At 37.2% G+C, this 23,235-nt stretch overlaps 1 protein-coding gene across 1 annotated transcript; it reads right to left on the bottom strand.

Moving 5' to 3' along the window:
* Positions 1 to 10,247: 10,247 nt before the first annotated feature.
* shha (sonic hedgehog signaling molecule a) lies at positions 10,248 to 20,388 on the bottom strand. The gene is made up of 3 exons (XM_088643852.1): positions 19,715 to 20,388; positions 14,738 to 14,999; positions 10,248 to 11,950 (listed from the first exon to the last, which is right to left on the bottom strand). The coding sequence occupies exons 1-3, from the start codon at positions 20,021 to 20,023 to the stop codon at positions 11,256 to 11,258; spliced, it is 1,266 nt and encodes a 421-aa protein (XP_088499978.1). The 5' UTR covers positions 20,024 to 20,388; the 3' UTR covers positions 10,248 to 11,255.
* Between the last annotated feature and the right edge of the window lie 2,847 nt (positions 20,389 to 23,235).

Raw genomic sequence — 23,235 nt, 5'->3', positions numbered from 1 at the left:
GGCTTGCAATTTGGCATTCCACTGTTTGTGTACACCTGCCTGCCAGATGATCCATCAATATTTGGTCATTCTCCTTTGTTTTATGTTCGTGTTTGTTATATGTTTGTATGTTTTATGAGCTCATGGATTAGTGGCATTGCATGATGAGAAGTCTAGGAATGTATCGGAAACATAAGTGACATGGGGTTATTACCACTCCAGCAATTATTGTATTTTATTTTTGCATCCTATTTTATTTTGCATTTCACTGTGTCTTTTTAAGTTTGCTTTTAGTGTCACTCTTCCAAGACAGAGCTCTGCGCCTTTGTTGTGTACGTAGCTGCTCTCTGTCTCCGCCACTTCTTAATTTTTTTTTCAGAACAACGTGTCCTTTGGAGTGAAATGATCGAGTTCAAATGTCTTGCTGGATAACTGCCTTGAACAGGTCATGTTTTGAATTTGTGATGCTTAATCTTAAACCTCCAGTATTGCATTATTTTGTTTACTGTTTGTGAGAATGTGTGATAATGACACACAGTGACACAGTTAATCTATATTCTTGATCTAAAATATATAACTACTAGTTTAACTAGTTGACATTTCTATTAAATGTCTGTGTATAGGGTTCGTGTGGCATTTTTACTAAGAGATAATAAGATAATAACTTCCTTGAGTCTCCCAAAACCAGAATGATGAAGTCATGAAGTCATCAGCTCTACCTTAGAGGTAAAAAGTTGTAACAAACAGCCTTGATCTGCAATTTGCCATTGAATACAACAGTTTTATTGTGCGGGTATCCTATCCATTTCATATTGTTCAAAAGACATTCTTTGGAAAGTCTTGCAAGCAAAATATTTTTTTCCTTTAACATTCCGTAGAAAATGTTTAAATGAACTAAGTCTGACTGAAATCACACATCTGATAATCTCACAATGGATTCCGTTTTAGATATGTTGTTAAATTTGTGGTTTGCTTTAGCGACAGCATTGCGTAAAATAGGGTGATAATTTACCTGTGACTGTTTCCTCCTCAGTACATGAATTAGATGGGCAGTTTGCAGGGAAGATCAGACACCCCATGGTTTCACTGTGATTGCTGGCTGCACACTCAGACAGAGGTTGTGATTTCTAAATAATTAAAATTGGGTATGTTGGTAGAAAAAAGCTTGAATGTTCCACACCTTGGGAGAGAATAAACACTCTCCAAGAATGCCCCAGTCATTAGGCAATGGTTTCTCTTTAATCATTGAAAATTGTGTGTCCTTATGTTCACAGTCAGGATGATTTGTTGGATAAACAGCTTGGGAGCGAAGGTGTGGAGTTACCCCTTTTGTGGATCAGTCATCACAGTATAAATACTTTTACACAAAACCAAGAGTGAGAGGAGAGATGGAAAGAGTGAAAATATGGTTTGTTTTCACACACAGTATTCTCAGGGAAAAATACCAACCGGGAAAGTGACATGACTTTGCTGTTTTTCTTAATATCAGCTTTTTTATTTTAGAATCCCAAGATGTTGGGATCATTGATCATGTTTGTTCAAGAGAGTAGTGGCATGGAATTTTTTTGTGTTTTTAAATATCTTAATTTTTTCAGGCAAATCAAACGCACTTGAGTCTCATGGAACCATATAATTATATTGTGACACTATAAAAAGGGAATTTGAGATTTTAGTCTCATAAGAAGCCATTAAATTCATTATTGTCATTTTGAGCAACACTTTTTAAAATGACTTCAAAGTTTTATTAGTTGTATCAAAAGAAAGTCACATTCTTCCACTATTGTAAAATCAGTAAATTTATATTTAATCACTGCGCTCAAAGTATTTAAAATAAGGGTTGGATTTCTTTGTTTTGTGTTTGGCACCACCTCAGCTGTCATTACAGTTGTTTCTGAAATACAAAGCCTGCTTTGATCACTTTTTACAGCATACAACATATATTTATTTGTAGTTGTAAACATTTCAAGACAGGATTGAAAGTTAAGTGACCCAGAGATGAAAAGTGCTAAATGCAGAGATAAAGTCTGTTCATATATCGACCCAAAAGAAAGTTGTTTTCATATTGGCAGGTTAAGTAACAGGAAGACAAGCCTAAAATAGCAGAAATGACAGAGAAGCAAATGGCTAGATTTTAAATTAAATGAAATCCGTGAACATCTTATTTTGTCTTTAAATGGCATTTATGTTTGCAGGGCACAGATGATGGTTTTTAACCACTGTGATTTGAGAGTGGACACCAGTATCACTCTTTTTCCAGATATTCTTCAACCTTTCTGTATACTTAATCGGCCCAATACTGGTTCGTATTCGTAAAAATCGTATCACAGAGGTTGCAGTACTTGATTGAACCAGCTCCATACATTATCATTAATATGTAGCTCAAAACACTGGCCAATAGCTTTTTCTTACCTTACATAAATGTTTTTTTTTTTCTTGTGAATGACTGAGAAAACACTAGGTCGCGGTAGCTGTCTTTACAGAAGTTGCAGGATTCGTTTCATTAGATGCCGAACTGAATTAAATCCATAGGTGCTTTTAGATTAATTTTATGGTCAACTCTTTTTTCAGGCTTTGCATCAGAAATCATTCCGGGTCTTAGCACAATATTGTGTCTTACAAAACTCAAAAGTTGATGTGCTATTTACTTTCACTGTCATGTGAATTGTGCGTAAATATCCAGCTTAGATTTCAAATTGGGGTAGTATTGAGTCCTATACCCCAAACTCTGATACAACCGCAAGATTACATTGTGTGAAGCAACTGTACTGTACACACAGATGAAAGGGGCTACACACTTTATTAACGGAGACAACTTCTGTCATGTCTGTGACCCCTGACCTTTTTGTAGGCAGTTTTTTTTGCAATTAAATAAAAAGTGGGTCAGTGACTGGGAAATGAAAAGATTTAGAATTTTGGTTATATAATGGAAAGAAATGCAGAAGACAATTGCCAATCATTCTCTGATGTCCTCTGTTATATTTCAATAACATCAGAAGATGGGGCAGGAATAGGAGACTAAATGGGATTTCAAGGACTGCGGATACTTAAACGATTCCTGAATTACATTCACCCACTTTAAAAAAGCATATTGTAATCATATATGTGTATATTCACACCTGAAGAAGGCTCCACGGCCGAAACGTTGTGTTTTCTTTCTTCTTTTTTTCAGCATGGAATAAACCTATTACTTGTTCCTTTGCATATATGTGTACAGTATATATACAGGTAAGCATTCAATATATAGCACATGCTATGCTTTTAATTCCAACATTAAGTTGGAGCTCATTTTAATGCCTTATCAGTATGTGCATGTACTGTACATGCTTTCCAACCTCTGATGAATTTAACATTGTTAATGTTTAATTTAGCATTTTGTCTAGCCTGAATGGTGTTCTCAGATTTGTCACACTCTATGAGAGAAACAACCATTGCTGGAAGAGATTAGGAAAACGCAAAAAAAAAAATGGAAGGCTACTACAAACTTATTGATTTAATCATGTGATGTATAGATTCAGTCCTTCCTTTGCATCTGTTGGGCCAACTGCCACCAAATACACATATGTTGGTTTTAAAAGAAGGAGCCAAAGACACATGAAATCATGTTCAGTGATGCTGAGAAGTACGGGCTCCTATTTAGGGTTCGTTATGCAAGATTAAATTAAGTAATTCACTGGAATGAAAAGAAATAAGAAAACATTCAAATGTTAATGTGCTTGGGGTGAAATCTTCACACAGGACGAACAAGAGAATTAACAGCATTTCGTCACTATGTATCTACAGTTTTACTCCTAAATTGTTGTGTTTTTTTTTTTAAACGTTTTCCTCCACCGCTGTTGAAATGCAAAATCTTAACCCATTCAGCATGCTGCTCCACCTCCCATGTTAACCAGCCCAATAGAGATGAAGAAGACCCGGGGGCATCTTCGGGAATATCAGGTCCCCTGTCTTCTTTTTTTCCCCCTCTGTGAGAGAGCACAGGTGTCGTAAGCTGGAGGGATGTACTGTCGGTGCCACAGTCTGTGCTGTAATCTTGCAGGCACCTGGCAGGTGTCACTGCTGTGCGGGAAGCCAAAGACACTGGCTAAATCACACCCACGCAATGATAATAAACCAGTGGCGTCTAGACAGTAGGGTCCAGCCTACACTCTGAGCAGGTAGTTCTTGCTGGTTCAGTCAGTCGAGGGCCAGTATGCTTTTATTTCTCACAGACAACTTCCGCTAGGGGTGTTTCCCTAGTGATATCCATTTTTAAAAAGTGGGAATGTAATGTTAGATCTATTTCAGCTATGATCTGAAGTAACATCTGACACATAGGCTTCATTAGGTCGTAAAGAGAAGAAAATCAGTTTCACTGAGGCATTTGAATTCAGCACAGGCCATGAGTCAGCACTGAGAAATTGCTTGAGAGTGTACTGCGTATTATAATTGAGTCACAAATGGTCTGAAGAGAATGGGATAGCACATATGTTACAAAAATCAAACACTTAACAAGTTGTTACGTGACTTGCAGAGCTAAATTTCCCGTTTTAGTATGTTTAAGCACCTCTTCAACAGCATCACAAAATTTAGAACTGAATCTCTGAATATTGATCCAGCACTTATGAATGTGGAATTACAATGGTTTCTTTTATGTGGACATCTACTTTTCTGCTTTTACTAAAACCGGGTTTCAAGTTGCAAAGGGGAGTGAAGTGATTGGAGTTGTAAATAATCTACGTCTACTAAGGCTACAAAAATAATCATTTGTCATAAAAACACAGCTCTTTTCCTGCATAAAATGACTTTTGTGTTTGCTTACTGCGTTCACTACAAATTGTTCGTTTCTCTCTGACCTTGAAGAAACACTTCATCAGTGCCATTCAGTTCATGGAACAATTATTCCACAAATAATGTTTTTTATTGAAAAGAACACCTGTGTTTTTTGTTAAAAAAAAGAAACGACAGGTTTGTCTGAGAAAATTAATGAAAACGTTAAATTATCTAAACAAGTAGATTGATGAATGCCAAAGGCAGCAGATATTCTTTGGAATTGTTATCTGAGCAGTTCTGAATTTGAGTATCTGAAATCCAGTGTAAAATTTCATATGAGTCTTTACTTTTTGGAATGCTTCGAAAATTCAGTGCTGTCAATTGTATTTTTACACACTTCAATGCTTCAATAAAACAACAGTTTGATCCTGGCCTTGTTGGATCTCTTTGAGTATAGGTAAAGTAGAGCAAAATGTGTTACTTTTTTCTGTCTGAAACTTCGATATTTAGATTAAGTCACTCAATAAAGCTGACTTGAAAAATAAAAGAGACAGTTTTGCATTTGTACATTAGAAAATGTTCATTTTTGACTGGCTAATTAGAAAATGCTTCTATTAAACAGAGAAAGACTCTTTCACGTTCTGTTTTTGCTACTCCTTTTGTATGTGAGAATGGTGCATCTCCAGACATTTGTATTTGAATTTGAGGGTCTGCTTGTTGTTAAGCAATTATATTTAAATGCATCAGCAAAATAAAAATCGACATTGTAATATTTATATTTGGAGATAGGGTATGGCGTAACCCTGACATGGGTTCATTCCTGACCCAGGCTGAAGATGTAATTTTCCTGAAAGAACTGAAAGGCTGGGTTAACATGATCAGAAATAGCCATTGTGTCCTGTGTGGAAGCATTTTGTGTAGTTCTAATACATACAGTATAGTGCAATGGTTACGTCTAAACACCCATACATAATAGTAACAGAGGGTTACGAGAGCTGTACTCAGACTATAAAGCCTCCTGCAAAACTGCCAGGAGTCAGAGCACCATGTCATTTTGGGAGTTCCCTGGAAAATTGCTTTTTTTTGGTAGCAGAACTCATTTCAGACCTTCACTGGACTGTTCTGTAACTTCAGTATATATATATATGTAGCCATTGAGCTATTTGTAACTGAAATCTGAGGGTAATGAACCCATGTGTTTTGCAGGCCTTTATTACTGGACTATTAAGTTATCGAATGAGAGAAAATTAAAGATATATTCTTTTTCTTAACTCGTGTTCTCTAAAATTTACAGAGAAATGTCTAAAAAATCAGTCTGCAATTTTCCTAAGTAGCTTTTATATAGAGTCATGGCATAACATAGACTTTTCAGGATGTAACTGGACTTTCTGTTCTAATGTAATTCCTGACCAGGGATTCAGTTTTCACCTCTAGCGTTCTCAGATGTGAAAGTCTGAGTTTGCTAGTAGCCTGTCAGGCTTAATACATGAGGGCATATTCTTTCATCCACTTCAAAGAAAGAGAAACACTATTTGTTGGACCCTTCAGCCTTCCTCTGTTTGTCAGTTTTTTCTTTAGCAGTGATCCTAACAGAAGATGGTTTGTAATTATTGACACTGACATTTGTTGGTGCACCAAGTTTCTTGTGTTTTTAAACATGAGCCATCGTGTCATTCCTACGAACGGACATTGTAGACGCTGGCCGTCTAGGATCACCAAAACAGGAGACCAGGGAGTTTCCGACTCAGACTTTCGGGCTCAATTATTCATTTGAGGTAGGAAGTCCTGAACTTTCTGGAAGAACTTCTTCTGAATTTGCTGTGTGCTGAACTACAGATTTATCATTTTTACCATCTGCAGTGAAGTTCCATTGCGATTCTGTGTACTATGCTTTATTTTTGGCTTCTCAGCAGCATTATTTTATTATGAATGTGTCATTATACTACAGATGGTGTTGGTGATATCCAGAATTTGTTGATCGCATATTAGACCACCAATCAAGGCTCAGTACTGGGTCACGAATTTGTTGATTTCTCACTCTTAGAACTGTACGTTAAGGTCTGTTATCTATTCTATAGCTGCACTGAAAAGTTGGATTTGAAAACTCTTGCCTTCTGAGTGCATTAGGTATTGCCCAGCACAACAAAACTCTGATTTTTATTAAACAATGAAGATCCCTGGTTTGACTCAAGATGCTCATTCTTCTGAAGTTCAATAAGAAGATGCTGTGCAAAAATGGAAGCTGTATTTTAAAACGGAACAGAAGACACCTCTTTACACAAAGGGTTGTGGGAGTCTACCTCAGCATGGTTTTGAAGCCAAAATCAATGCTTCCTTCACAAAATTGCTGGATGAGATCTTGATGCCATTTACAGTAGCTACTAATAGCCAAACAGCCCAAGTGGCCTCATCTTATTTGCAGACACTCTTATCTTCTTACCCCTAACTTTGAGTACTATACTGTGTTGTGGAATACAGTAGGGCATTTGCTATGCAGTAGGAAATGCGGAGCAGTCAAATATTGCCCAGAAAACATCTAGTGATGCCAAACTTGCCAAACCAACCATTGTCCCAGAAAACCAGCCATGCCTGCCATGATATTTTTAATAATCACATGTGGTCTGCACTTTCTGTGCACATTTCTTCCAACAGGTATGTTGCCTTTCCACATCTGTTATTTATTTTAAAACTGCATTTCCAGATCTTCATGTTTTCCATGTTCTTTGACTGTGTTGGCCTATAGATATTTTGTAGGAAATGTTCACTCAGCTGTGTGCCAATTCTGACGATTGGTCTTTCATAGTTTTTTGAGGTCCAATTTGGGTCATTAGACAAGATGGCGCTGGCCAAGACTATGAACTGTGTTCAATACATCCAGATTAGATCCGAAAAGTTTATACTCTTCTGTCTGGAGGGTTGTCTGTCAAGCATTTATGTGAAAAATGGTGAGTCAACTGATGTCATGAAGAGATGAGCAAAGAGCTGGATCATAAATGCTGTAGCTTTGGCCAAGCACCAATCACAGACTGAGTTATGCCCAATTAATACCTGGAAGAAAACGTTTCAGAAGCTTGTTTCCGTGACCTTTCAGATTCTGTAAGGCCATAGGTTGGTGTCATTCAGATAAAAATGTATGACCTTGTCCATCTAAAAAGCATCTAAATACGATGCTACCTTACATAAGGCAAAGATCAATGCAAAAAATATAATCCCATTACATTTTACTATTGCTTTGTATGGTTCTGGAAAAAACAGATGTTCTTCGAGACTTTGTTGTCTATTTATCAATACTCAGTTAATTGTTTTTTATATTTATTGATATTTAAGAATCTTGTAGGTGTTTCATGTAGCCTAGAATTTACAGATTGCCATTTTCTTCCTCTAAATGCTTTGTTTTATGTGCCGGTAATTAGACCTTGGCTAGGTCGTCATCGTTAATGCCTATTTGTTCTCAACTGGCTGTCTAGTTAAATAGAGCATTAAAAATAAAATATTTTGCTCATGTATTGACGAAAACACTAGATGTCGCGCTTGCATCATGTATCCTTTTGTGTTCCGTTGGTTTGTCCCAAAATATAAGTTTTTATCACTTTTTCACTTTCTCATTCTAAAATAATATATCAACTACAGTGTCCAATTTATGTTACGGATTCTACAAGTTTATACTCAAGTGCTTTATTAAAAAAATCAGTAAGCTGTGAAATGAGGCTATATGTAATAAAATTGAACATATAGTTATATCTATAGTTATATACCGTATATATATATAGTTACTGGACAAACGCCGCGGGCTCACATCTTTTTTAATTCAAATGTGTGATCCATAATCCTTAAAGTCAGATATATAGGCATCATTGTATTCTGTGAAGTCTCTATAGAAAGAGAAATATATTTGTAATCTGTGGAAATTTCTGATCATTATCCAAAAGTTCCAAAAACAAATTATATTGTGTAATGAGATTACCAATTGGGGTTTCCTGAAATTATTAATTATAATGGTTGATGATTGTTAAATCGTTAACGCATTGCCCTGAAGCCATATTAAGGCAAACATGGTTGTTAACGGCAATTCTTAAGCACGAATACTACCCCTTTAAAAATCCCTATTCTTATTTTATCACTATTAATTAAAAAGCATAGCCTAGTAGAAAAGTTAGGTCAAAAAGGTTACGAACTTTTCTGTAAGAGTAAAAGATATCAAAGCATTTGGAACCGCGCAAATTATTGAACGATTGAAGTATTACCCACCCTTAATTCAGTTGGTGAGGTTTTCTCACCTACAGTATTTTGATTTCACGTGGATTGCTGTATAAAAGCTGTCCAATGTCATCCAGGCTTGTTCTGCACTTCAGTAGTGAAAGATGTCCTTTCCTATGTGTGTAAAGCGTTTTGGGATCAACGAAAACCGCTGTACAAATGCAATTAATCATAAGTAGATGCACCGATAGATAAACAGTACAGAACGGTATAAACGTAAATGAAATGAAAGATCAATGGTAATTATAGGTTATATGTCTTTGATTGTGGTGGGTGATACAACTGTCTTGATTAAGGTAAAGGGATAGGCTGCGTAGTACAGTTTGTTTCTTTCTCCACATAGACTGACGGTACATTCTCACTCATCATCATCATCATCATCATCTCAGTTCAATAGTAAAATGTTTTCCTCATAGTTTCTATAGTTTACCGGGTTTGATTGTTCACAGCTTAGACTTTCATTATACTGAAATACTATTGTTGGAGATTAAGCTTTAACAATAAAAATAAACAGAAATGTAAAAACACCGAAGCCAGACAGTAGCGCACATGGCTTTTCTAAATTTTAAACTCATTTCTCCTCATGCCTTTAATGGTTTATATAATGCTCTTATGAGAAAGCGCACGTTTGTTTAACCCGTCTGCGTTTTTGGAAAAAGAATTTGCTAGGAGGCCGTGAACCTTCATTTTAACACGAAGTCTTGACATTTCGCAGGGGAGCATCAAAGAGTTCAAAGTCTGATGGAATCCCGTAACCTTACGTGTGTTAATAGAATTTCAAGTAGCTTCCTCCGTGAAACTGAGTTTTCACACGACCAGAAAATACAAATAGTTATAAAAGATACTAATGAGTCACATTTACAGTAGTTTAGGATGACAAAATATAATCCACTGGTTTTACTGGATGAGAATGAAAAATGCAAGACTCGACCTTCAACTCTCTTTAGAAGGAGAATCAAACTTAAGGCACTCGAATGTAATGCATCCTCTTACGATCAATTTGTTTAAATATAAAGACTGATAATCTTACCGAGATGTCGGTACCCTCTAACATGTAATGCACACACAGTTCTCAATTAATTTCAATTTGTTGTTAATAGTAACCGAAGTTCTGTCACGAATAGAAATGATTTAAACCCATTTTTGTGAAAACGAACACCCAGGATACAAGAAATTTGGGAAGAAAACGCATATGGACCAGGAAATGACTGACTTTCCTACTTATGCGATTGCGTTGCTCAGAAAACAAAAACATGTAACAGTTGTAAGTTTGAATATTTTCTTTATCTCATTTTGTAATAAACATATAAATAATAATCTCTAAACATTTCTTTAGACACATTGCCCTGTTATGAAAGTTAGATGGCACGAACACCTTATGTTTTATATACTATTCAAACTGTGCATCTGGCGCATTTTATTTCTATAAAACTATTTAACTATTACAAAATATGCAAAAAATACATTTTAGTAAATTTACAGCAGTTATTTTTAATTTATTAAAAGAAACATCTTGGTTTTGTACTACTACTTTATCATATAATGAAGTCGTCATGTTGTGCACTTATAAGTCTTTTCTGAAACAAATTGTAAAAGAAAAAAAATGTACCGTGTAGCCTATAAGAGACAGCTCGTGGCGGCTGTCTGTTTTACAGTAACGTGGCCAGTTTACAAAATAGAAATAATAATTAAAAAAAACACAATCTTAATAAACACAAAACAGTACAAGATTGCCAAGACTTTATATTTCTGCAACTATTTAAATTAAAATAATATATTCTCATATCTTACACTATTTCAAATAACGAAATGTGATTCAGTAAGTAACGATCTGTCAAAAATCTAATTTACAATTCTGCGTATAAAAATATAATTTATGGACCCCAAGAAGTATGTTCAACCCCCAAAATATGATAACAGTCAGTTGCACATATGCACAGAACATTACAAACTGTCTAGAAGGTTTCATTTTTTTCCTTTTTCCAGTTTTCTTTGCTGTTGGCTTGTGATATACAAAAATAGATTCTGCACGTTTGGCTGGTCACACAGTATGAGAATCCGTTCAAGTGGTACCAGCTAGAGTTCTCATGAGAATAAATTATTCAAAGAAAAGTTTTAAGGCTCTTGGAGGTCCATTTATTCTTTGAAAAAGAAAGCATAAATGTTCAATGCAATAAATATCCCACAACTCCTCCGGGGTCTCTGTCTCTTTATTTCTACTATCGTTTATTATCCTACATTAGTCCTATTTTGCTTTGCTGTTATTTGTTTCAACTGGAGTTTATTGGCATCCCCATTGGATGAATGGAGTTACTGTCCAAGACCCACGTTCCTATTTGATATAGCACATTTGAGTACCAATGAACACCTTCCTCTTGAAAGGTGCCGTTCGACAGTAAATAATCTTTGCGAAACAGTAGCGATGACAGACCATAAACGAGTCTCACCGGCGCAAAGGCCAGGTGTGCCCATTTGTGGTCTTCTATAACTGCGTAACATGAAGCCAACACTTGGTCAACTACAATGGTTCCCTGGGCGGTTACGGGAGCGAAGGAGCTTTCGTCTTCTTCAATATAAATCCTTTCCACGGTCACGGACTTCAGCTGCTGACGTACGTCGTCGACGATGAACACCTTTTGTCCGGGTCTGACGTGGCTCGCAAAGGTCGCTTTCAGGGAGTGCGGGTTATCCGTCGTGTTGTCGGACACGAAGAGGAGGTGCGCAGGCGTCAGTTTGATCTGCCTTCGGGGCTCTTTGGTTTCTATCACGTAGAACTCTCTCCTGTTTTCCGTGTCTCTGTCCATGAACATAATGAAGTCGCTGTAGACGAGGTTACCCTCCTCGTCTGCGGCCAGGACCTTATCTCCTGGTCTGAGATCCCTGATCAGTTTTCTTCTGTCTCCCTCGAGAATCACCGAAGCTGAGCCGGGAAAGCATCCTCCCGATTTAGCAGCAACCGAATTTTCTGTGAAAAAAAGAAATATAAAAATGAAAAGAAAACCAAACACACCTTAACCACCTTAGCAAGTAAGGGATGATGATATTTGAACTCTCTTTCCAAATCATCCCTTTTTATTTTCTGTGAGAAGTACTTAATAATCATTTTAGGTACAGATTTCCGCCGGTGGCCAGTTTGCAAACACTGCATTATTGCACCATCCACCGGGAAATTGCTTTCTAATTGTATATCCAATGAAGTACTGACTGATTCATTTACTAGTCCCTTTCTCTTCTGAAGCAAAACTGATTTTAATTCTTTTGTTTTTTTTTCTACTACAAAATGTCGAACAGTGTGCACGTTACAGCCGATTTCTGTGAGAAATTGAGGCGGGGACACCAACTGCACAGTTCTAAAGTTTAAAAATAGCAGGTTGAAACGGCTTTTGCAATTGCCGTTCTCGTATAATAAAATGATTGGTTAAGGAACTTTACAAATAGATTACTGAAAAGTGCGAATAGTAAAAAAAAACACACTGTCCCGAGAAGTGCCAGCTTGGGCCCTCTAATTAAAAACCAATAAAGAGCGGACATTGTCATTCTAATTCAGATTGTAGATGGACTCACTCTTGGAAAAGGACACTTACGCCTTTCCCAGCTCCTTTCCCGTATTTGCTCAGGTGCAGAAACCTATGTGCCAATTCACACACATACTCTCCAAACCCAAGGCACTGCAAACAGTATTTGCACAGCGCAGCCACTTTTCCAAGGCACTCAAGATGTGTATTTGAATTTTAAATGAAGGCAGAGACTCTAAATGCTCCCAACATCCCCTCATCAATGTCCCCTTTACCACCGCTGCCTCTCTGTTGTCTATCCTGATGACAATAATTCAAGCCTTGGGAGAACTCTTCTTTACATTCCAATCTCCAGGAATATACTTTCAGCAAACAGAGATCGAGAGAATGGATTCTTCCTGCTTGGAATTTTAGTATTTAATCTTCTCATAAGATTCTCTGGCATGAAACTAGGCGGTGACAACAGAAAACCAGCTTTAGTTGACCGAATTCAGCATTGCGCTGTCCAAATCCATTCGGTACAGTCACACGACCCTGCATGACATGGACTAAATATGACCTAAAAAGCCCAATATGTGTTTTGAATTTTAAATAGCAGATTTGCCACTTAATACTAAATACAATACGCGTGGGGTGGGATTAAAACATTCATCTGGTGCTAACATAGTTGACCAAAATGCAAACAATGAGGTAATTTACAAAAAAAAAAGGCAAATGAGATTCTGAAACCGAAACGTATACCTTAACAATTATCCTTTTGTGTGGTGGTTTAAACCGTGGTTTTGTATTCTCGCAAAAGCCCACAGAATATTTCATTTTAGGAACACCGTGTTAAGGAAAAGCTTCGTGCACTATTGATAATTCACCAAGCTAAGTCTGAGTTAAATGTGTTGGTTTCTTCTAAAACATCGTAATTATTAATACTCGTCGAATTCTATAACATTGTGGCAAGGGTAGACAATTTAATAAGCAAAGATAATTTATACAATCCTGACTTTTATATCAAAATTGACTTTGTAATATCAACAAACGTCTGGTTTGATTAAAACCAACTAAAACATCTCCTCAAAGGTCAATTACATTTTGCCAAATAATATTTTTTTATTAAGGATTTAAGTATTTGTAAAATGTGTGTACTCTACTTAAAATCCATACCCATTCCACTATCTACTAGCCTTTTACCGAGAACATCGCAAAGATTTCTGAAATATTAAACTGGCCACAGCACACTTTTATAACCCAGTATGCCATAAATATTTAAAAGGTGACGTTAAAGCCTTCCCTGTTTAAATACGGAATGACAGGCTGAGTGATTTCATTATGAAAACAGTATGGGGCGATGTAAGATCGCGGATAATTTTGTGCAGATTTCAACAACTTAATCGTGGGCTCTAACACGATTCCTCTGTAACTTGTTGGTGACTAAGATGGGCAAGTTAACTAGAGATTATGTTTCCCTCAACACATAACGTTATGAAATCAGAATATCGACCACTGAAGCGAGATTCGAACATTAAGTTGACTTTTCTTAAAAACCTGATAAAATATCAGTAGCAATAGCGTTAATTAAAAGAGTTTGTGGCAAAATATGCCTCCCACACAATTACATAAGTATTAATCTAATTCTATTTGAATGGAACCTATTTATAGTCCTTCAGCCTAGTTGTATTTTCATTAATCTACATTTCATTTTGATTTAACATAGCTGGATACACCAATCCTGGTTTTATGTGAATTCCATAAATGTAATGCCATTAAAGATGCCTCAAGCCGGTCTGAAACATGTTGGTATTAGCCTTTTATGAGGACTGACCAGATTCAAATGGTTACAGGCTTTTCATAGGGGAGAACATAGTCCAACATATCACAACAGTAACAACAATAAGAACCACAGAGCTTTTTCCTTGCATTGGACGGACAGCAGTGTTCGTTACAGAGTCACACTGTATTCTGCAAAGCAGTTTTTAATACTGAATATAACTTATGCCCTCAGAATACATTTTATTTGTAAAATCAAATCTCTCTCCTTTGACATATGACAAAAAGAGGAGTATAAAGAATCAGAATCATCAAGGCTTGGAGAAAACTAAGAGCAGCTTCAGCCCTCCTATCTGGTCATAGTTTGTATTGTGTTGGTGGCATACAGCTAATGGGATTCAATTTGAGAGCTGTCAGTAGGAACCACAAGTTTATTCCATCCATGTATGATTTTAAAGAGCTTGTATAAGTGTTCTCACCTGCTTTGACGGAGCAGTGGATGTGGGCTTTAGACTCATAATACACCCAATCAAATCCTGCCTCCACAGCTAGCCTGGACAGAGTACCATATTTGCTTTTGTCCCGGTCAGAAGTAGTGATGTCCACTGCCCTTCCCTCGTAGTGTAACGATTCTTCAAAATGGTGTCCATCTTCATCCCAGCCTTCTGTCACGCGCAGTTTAACTCCTGGCCACTGGTTCATCACTGAAATAGCCAGGGAATTCAGCTTGTCCTTACATCTCTGATAAGAAAAAGAGAGAGATGTACTCAGTGGCATCAATTAATAAAAAAAACAATGAGTTTGTGACTTTTAAAACCATTTTGCCGCAAAATAGAGTATAGTGTTTGGACCCGTGCACAATTATTCTTCTAGAGTCTCATTTGAATGTGGCAGACATAATGAGAAATCACTTTATTCCAGATATAGATTAGTATTGCCTATTTGAATGCGATTAATGAGCTGTATTTCTTGATTCCAGTAAAAGTGTTATCTCGAGAAATAAAAACATCACCAACACCTAGTTTCAGGAAATTAGGGAAAGTGTCCATTTTGTAGAAGTCACAAATAGGCCAACTAAGCTTTGGAAGAAAGGCAAATTTTGGAGCAACCAAACTGAACGAAAATCACTTTTCAGGCAAAAGTAGTCAAATGGTGTATAGCTTTTAGCGAATTGTCTTGAGAAATCAAAGTTCTCAAGGAAAACGAGGGGACAGTAATGCATCAAAAGGCAACAAAGGCATCTGTCAAGCTTCGAGTTTGAAAGCAACACTTTTAACTCTGGGGATTTAAAGTACGTCACGTGGAGGGGAGACTTTTGTTTTTTTTCTTCTTTCCCCTCACAAATGGATTTATTTGCTCTTAGAAGCTTTAGTTTTACAAATCACTCAGTAAAGTGCTTAACTTTGCAGATATTTGCAATGAACCTGCTGAGGCCCCAAAGATTCTTCTTGGCATTAGCTATAGATAAAAAAAAGGAAAATTGTGTGTCCTTTTCTGAACAGTCCATCTTCCAGGACATGTCCATAGACCTTATTTTGCTTTACAGTCCTGTTTTGTGATGCCCAGTTTATGGTGCAAGTCCCTCATCATCTCATTCATTAGAATTGGACAGAATAGAGACTAGTAAAAGAGACAGGAGAGGGTGCTGTCTGAAACATTTGATTTTCAAAAATGAATACCAGGATAAGGAAGAGGGCAATTAATACTTTATAATTTTTCATCTGCTTCACTTGCTCGAAACATATAGATCCATCATTTTGAATGAACACTGTTCTCTGGATCTATCTGTCTGGCTGTCTAGACAAGAACTGATGTTGAATGAATGCATTGAAAGAAGAAGCAGTCCTATGATTTAGAAGACTATGCAGTTACCAGATGCGATCGTTTAATTACGATCGTTTTACGGACTTTTTTCACATTCATTCATTTTTGGTGCTTGAGTATCACTGACGTTGTTTAAGAATAACTATACACACAAAATAGTTGGCGAATAATTAGGATACTGCGCTTACTAATCTTTCCCGAGACCCAGAACAGAGATGCTTGGCCTTCTCCAGGACAACTCTTCCCAACACTTTACCAATATGTCAAGTAAAACATCACAAAAGACTCTTTTCACAGCGCCCGGAGGGTGAAAGACACTTTCATTACTCTTGCAGTACTACTTTTTAGAGACGTGACGAGATTGCTTAACAAGACATCAATGTCTGGAGATCATAAACAACTATTCTCACAATATGTCAATTAATAAAACCAATAATTTATCTTATCAGAACGCCTCAAGTGCTTTAATACAAAATCATATTTATTGCGATATAGGAGAGGAATACAAGCGGTTTAAACAGAAAACTAAATGTTTCAGTTAACACGCTAAATTAAGAGTACCAGTTGCGTCGCAGGTCGATCTTCATAAAATGCACAACATATGTTTCGTTTTTGACAAGCCAAAAAAAAAACAAGCAAAACGGAGCTTTTAATCTTTTATATGAGCATTCAAGTGTTTTCCACACACCTTCTACACCAGACAGTATTTCTGTGACTAGAAACAACGCAGAAGTCCTATTGATCACAGAACCTCAAGCGTCAGTACTTATCTAAAATCAACCTGCTGCAGAGATTATGAAACATTAAGATCAAATAAATGCATATACAGATCATCCTAAGCACTTGTAGCGCTCAGAAGGGGTAAAAAGGGCCATGCCAAAAGCTCTCCCTTCCTATTCTGAGCAGGATTGTCAGAGTCAAAAGCCGTGAAGCCCAAACTATTTATTAATTCATTGGGTCGTGTGTCGCAAATCAAGCCAAATTCTGTTCAGTCACCGTGAAACCCAGCAGGATTGCCGTGCTCACGCTTTGTGCTTAGACAAAGTTGTTCAACAAGCCCTCGCTGCCAGTCCCTAATCTCTTCACAAATGAATTGCTTAAAGGAAACACTTATCAGGTACCTGTCAGTGTAAACAACCCGATGGACTCTTTAAATTCAAGCACGATTTTAATATGCTCATCAGTTATGTTAGTCTAGATTCAGGTTAGCGCTATTTGTTTTTTTTTTAAATCCACACATCTGGGTTACACAAGAAGTTTTTTCTTCTTCTTTGAGGTGATCTCGCTAGTTTCACAGAAGCTTACGAGATGTGTCTTTGTAGTTGAAAGGTTGCCTGATTAACACGAAGCTCATCCAAATTGTTATGTGCACGCCCTCGAGCAACTTCGCGTTTATTGCCATAATAACTTTAACTGGTATATGATTTACATTTTAGGAAACCACACCAGAACTAAGCTTCATCTTCTTTAAAAGGTCCCGCGGGGTACCCGTTTATACAAAAATATACCTTATCCTTTTTTTTCCCCCTTTACGAAAAAGGTAGCTTTTGATCCCTTAATTATTTAAACATGCACCTGTGTGTCCAGACTCTAACATTGGAGCACTCACTGGAAGCGCTCGTAACTGCGCCAACTTAATTTGGCTAACCTAATTAAAGATAGTCTGCAATTCCTAAGAAAGGTCTTTCCTGGTGCATTTCAAAAATAAATTATTTTGAATCCCCTCAAACCCTTTGCATATATACATCAGTTCATGAAGTAACCTTGCGGTCTTTAAAGAGCTATACTGTACTGGAGTTCGACGTGACGGCATTTGAAGATGTAGTCTATTCAGCCACAGTGGTACTGATGTCAGTGGTTTAAGAAACAAAGCATTCTGAATTCAAACTGTTCTAAAAACTGTTATCCTACAACATATAGAACTAATACGAATTTGTTTTTGTGACATACAATTGAAAGAAATTGACAGAAGGTCATAAGTTCAAATGCTCCCAGCGAATGCAGCCAGAGCGACAAGCCGAGAAGAAAAGACTGCCTTATTCCCAAGGAAGTGCTTGTCTTGTACAGTAGCGTTTCTTAAAAGCAGGGCAATTGAAATGTGTCTTCGTGCTAAAATAAAGGGAACGCGGATGCCCGGCCTTTCGCAAAATAGCATTACCAACAAAAAAAAAAACACCATACTGTACATTTTCTGCTCCTGTCTTTATTTTTGCGACCGAGTCTAAAGGCTAGATTATAGACAGATTATAAAACGCAGGCACCGGGGAGCTGGCGCTTTATGGTTGCCATTGGTTATATAAAAATACAAACTGAAATCCTAGCCGCTCCGATCGATAAAAGAGGAGTAAGTGGAGCTGAAAATGCAAGATGTGTCTGACTTGGTGCAGATCACTGCCTTGCAGCTTAGAGTCTCAATGACCGAGGGCTATGTGGGACTGAGCCGACTCCTTTAATGCTAGAATGGAAGGTTATGTCTCTAGCAAGACGGTATTTTGAATTACAATGTTACGAAGATGTAGAATGAAGGAGGTGCGTAGTAGAAACGTATTCTTTCCTGGCTGCACGCACTCCTACAGTACAGGGTGAATATTTAATTGGGGCTCGTGCTTCTACGGTTCAGTAAAGCAGGCGCGCGCCTCATCACTCCACTCCGGATCCTGCGATATTTAAGGAGGCTGGACTCGAATAAATTCCCTGAGCATCTCTTTTTAAAAATATAATAGCCATAGTCCGAGGAAGCATGTAAAAATAACCGGGTCTTATTAATAGCAAGGGTTTCACCCAATGAGTCTACGAAACACAGTATCTGCAATGATCATTTCTGACCCATATTTAATCTGAACTCAGCTATGCAAGCAGGTCATGCAGATGAAGTCTATTCAAAAGCAGAGATCACAGATTTGTTCCCCAAACAGCAAATAAAAGACACCGTAGCCGAGGTTCAAAACGGATGCTTATTATGCCGCTCCCCCCTTTATCGTCTTGCAAAAGCCGGTCACAAAGATAATAATTTAAAGAAGTCTTGAGTTCTATGCTTGTAGCGCGACTAATTGACAAAGTCCCGCCCAGCTATGAAGTAGTAATGGTGTACAGAACATGCTTAAAGAAATGTCAATATTTTCATGCCCCAATGAGCAACACTGCGAAATGTTATATTTTAATGCGTGCAGCTGGCTACTGTAACGAGACTTCTGCAAGGGGCTGGAAGATTTATTTCTTCTTATTTTTAAATGTATTCCGACTTACAGATTGTGTGATTAAGTACAGGATGTCCTCTAAAAACGGGTGAATTGGCACACAATAAAATGGAGCATGAACTTAGATCGATAGCACAAGTAAACTGCAGTTCATAGTAACGTCTGACTGTCCCGGCTGTCTGCATTCACTTGGGTGTCCCTTTCCTTACAGTATCCACTTTAATTGATCTGACTGGAGCCTTGGGGACTTCAGCAAACAAAATTCACACAACCAGGACTCATAAAACAACACCCCAGGCAAAGCAAATTGAAAATTAAAAACAGCACGGAGACTTTAAACTTTATCAGCTTGTTGCTCAAAATATGTTGTCACAATACTAATCCCCAATGTACTGATATTGATCATGCATAGGAGTAAAAAGATGTTCACTCTACCTGTGTCATAAGCCTGTCAGCGCCAGTGTTTTCTTCATCCTTAAAGATAATGTCAGGATTGTAATTGGGAGTCAGCTCCTTAAATCTCTCAGAGTTCCTTGTGATCTTCCCTTCATATCTGCCACTGGCCCCCAGGGTCTTCTCTGCAACATTGGGAATAAACTGCTTATAAGCTAAAGGTGTCAGTTTCTTCGGGTGTCTTCTTCTTCCATAGCCCCTGCCTGGTCCACAAGCCAACCCAGAGGATACGAAAGCAAGGCAGGTCAAGCCCACCAGCACGATTCTTGTCAACAGCAGCATTTCGTCCATCGATTCTAATTACTTGAAGCTTCTGTGTATCTATCTCTGGTCGTGTCCAGATCAACCTCTATGTCTCTCTCTCCCTCTCGCTCTCTTTCGTTCACTGTGTTCCTATGCCCTTGTTTCTTTTTCTCGTTGTGATACTATCCACCGATCCCTACTGAGGCAGGTGCAGAAATGTCAGCCTTCTGCTCGTTGATAACGGAATACATCGGAGTTGGGCCGTTGCAGGAAAAAAAAAGAGACTAAAACAGGGTTTGAATTTAATGGTAGGCAGGCTACAGACGCTTGTGAGAAGAGTCTGCCTTTAGTGCTATGTATTATAGCATGCGATAGCATGCGGGAAGGAGCTGATTGGCTCAAGCAGACGAACCCTTTCTGATGTTATCCCACAAAAGACAAAAAATCTTTAAAGATTTTTTTTTTTCACCTGAAGGGTGGGTTTGAGGGGAGGGGTTGGCGTCTAAGGGAAAACATCAATTACAAGTTTTTTTTTCTTTCTCAAAGCTTGCTTTAGCGTAAATATACATTTGTCAGTCAGAGAAATAATAAGATTATCTTCACTGATATGTAAAAACCGATAACCAAGCATGGCACATTTTGTTATCCGGATTCCTCATGTGCTCTAAAGTACATGTACAATACAAATACATAGCTATTAAGAACAAGAAGAGGGTGGGAAAGCGGAAATATTTTACATATAAAATGGGTATTGTGAGTAAAAGTATGCATATAAAGTTTAATTAATTGTTGACAGTTGACAGTGCACTTACTAGCTAATCATCCTGACTTTGTGTCAGGGATTGAACAATGTTCTCTATTGATCTGCATTACACCTAAGAATTAGTACCACGAGTTAGTATCACTACACTTTATTGTTACCTAATCTGATAAGGAGCTCTAATATAATAATAATCATCGGAGACCATCTAACGGACGGAGATAAAAGCTTTAAACGGAACATTTACATGGAATCGTGAGAGATGCCAGTTATTAGCTTGACAGAAGTTAAGAAGTAGTGTTTTGAATTTTTAGAAGGGTGGGATGCACACCGTTATGGATTTGAATTTTAAGACTGTGTGAAGGAGGGAGCAAAAACTAATTAATTAAAAAAAAATACTATTGTACTGTTTAGCCAAACGCTTACAGACTATGGCAGGCAACAGAACGCAAGACTAATGGTTTTAAGGTGTTTCATAGCCAGTAATCATTTCATTTGCTTATTGCTACAGTGGTCAGGGTATAAAGGCAATGAAGCAATTAAATTTGTAGGACTCCTAAAAAATCGTGTAAAACTTTAAGACTTGCTAGATGACAGAAAACAAGACAGCCATAAACGATTTCTAACAAAATGACATCGCTACTGAACAGGATACAGCAGCTGTTTAGCTAATGAGGAGTAATGCTCTTCATTTTTCAACTTTTCTTTGTACTTTAAATCACCAACTATCCCAAGATAACCTATTTTAACACGTTTTCGGTAATGGTTAAAATGGGACCCGTTAACTCCTTAAATTGCGAAACAAACTTTTTTAGTGTAAGAAAAAATACTCTGTTACAGGGAGTTTAGGATAAAAAACGAGAAAGGCAAAATAGAAAATATTCTATCCGTACCATAAGCTCCTAATGACTTCCACGGATAAATCTGAAGAAAAAAAAACATAATCGCAAATTATATTTGAATAACATACATAGTAGACGATTTTGAATGTAAAAATCCGTTAAGTGGGAAACTTTGCTCTGTCTGCCAATAAATTTTAAAAAAGTTGGAAACATTTTATCTCGTTTAAATATAATTGATTTCATACATTTATATCACAAAACTGTGTAAACGAATATCAATTTCTTATGTTGGAGACGGTACCTATAAAACCCATTATTACAGCGGTCTTCAGAAGTTCTCCACCAGTATTTAACTAAGACCCCGTACTGGTTGCCATGGAGCCACCAACACATGTGAACAAATGCCTTGATTTACTTATAATTATCCATCATTTAAATTTCCAATGAAGGTTGTGCCGAGGTAAGATCATGGGAAATCTGTAATATTGAGAGACTTGGTGGCTTCTAATCAGTTCTAACATTAGACTCCACATAATGACTAATTTCCTGATGTGTACCCTATACTAAAAAGTAAAGCCTTCTTTTGCTGTCTTTAATTTCTTATTTGCATTGGCAAGCTTCCTGTTAATGCTAATTTTATTTAAATATTCACTCAAATAAATGAAACCTATATAAAATAGTGCTTAAAGAATATCCCTGATTGCTTTTTGAATGTAGGCTACAATCCATGGAAATGATCAAAATCCACTCTGTGCCCTCAATGTACAGTATACTGACAGGCTAATGTTACATGAATAGAGATATACTATTTACAATGTGCTACATTGTGTCCGTCCTCTCTGTAGTGCCATCCTAGCAAAATGACTGTGAACATTTAAATCAGAGCACACAACAAAGTCCAGGAGCTATGAAGATGTAAAGACACAAAAAAAAATCTCAATCTTGCTTCTTTTCTCCCTCATGGAAAAAAATGCCATTTCTAAGTATTTTAGAGGTGATTTTAGATGTTATATAAGCCCAGTCTGGTCTCTTTTTCTACCATTCCATAGACTTCTGTGGAGTTAGAGAATTAAAAATTCAGTCTCCATATCTTCAATAATTTAACTCGGTCAAAAAGCCTTTAATTACAGCTTGCTAGGATGAATGAAAGCTCAGTGATCTAAGAGGAGATATAATAGTACTTTGACAAGCAAATGCACTGAAACAAACATTAATAAGATTGCAGGCGATGGAAGGTGCCAATACTTTTTGTGCGACTGTACTGGTTTCACTGCCTCCTCCTCTCTTTTTTTAAGGCTAATTCTCTATATTATACTTCTTTATTAAACTTTTAACTCCTCTGACAATTCTTACAGAAACCTTTGAAGGAGCCAATGGTCAACATTTTTGGCTTCTGTAGTTTTTTACAGTTTTTGAACCTTCTACATTCATGGTTATTTGCAGGGACTAGTTTGCCTGTTGGAAACACAAAACAGACAACATTGCAATCTTAACACCTAACATCCATAAAGTGATAGAAGCAACATACTATACGTATGCATCCCAAACCACCTTATCAGAAGCAACTCTTAACAAGTTAAAATTTGTAAGGACCAAATTGAAATGCGACTGCCGGCGTCCAACACAGTAGCTACAGGATGAACGTCAGTTAAGTCATG

The sequence above is a fragment of the Lepisosteus platostomus genome, chromosome 8 (genome assembly GCF_059453375.1).
Source record: "Lepisosteus platostomus isolate fLepPlt1 chromosome 8, fLepPlt1.hap1, whole genome shotgun sequence".
NCBI classification, from domain to species: Eukaryota; Metazoa; Chordata; class Actinopteri; order Semionotiformes; family Lepisosteidae; genus Lepisosteus; species Lepisosteus platostomus.
This window is presented reverse-complemented; position numbering and strand designations above follow the sequence as displayed.

Excerpts from the sequence above, each read along its gene's own strand:
- shha (XM_088643852.1), bottom strand. The coding sequence starts at position 20,023 with ATGGACGAAATGCTGCTGTTGACAAGAATCGTGCTGGTGGGCTTGACC. Across the intron at positions 15,000-19,714 it reads CTGACAGGCTTATGACACAG|AGATGTAAGGACAAGCTGAA; the intron begins GTAGAGTGAACA and ends TTTTCTTATCAG. Across the intron at positions 11,951-14,737 it reads CCACTGCTCCGTCAAAGCAG|AAAATTCGGTTGCTGCTAAA; the intron begins GTGAGAACACTT and ends TTTTTTTCACAG.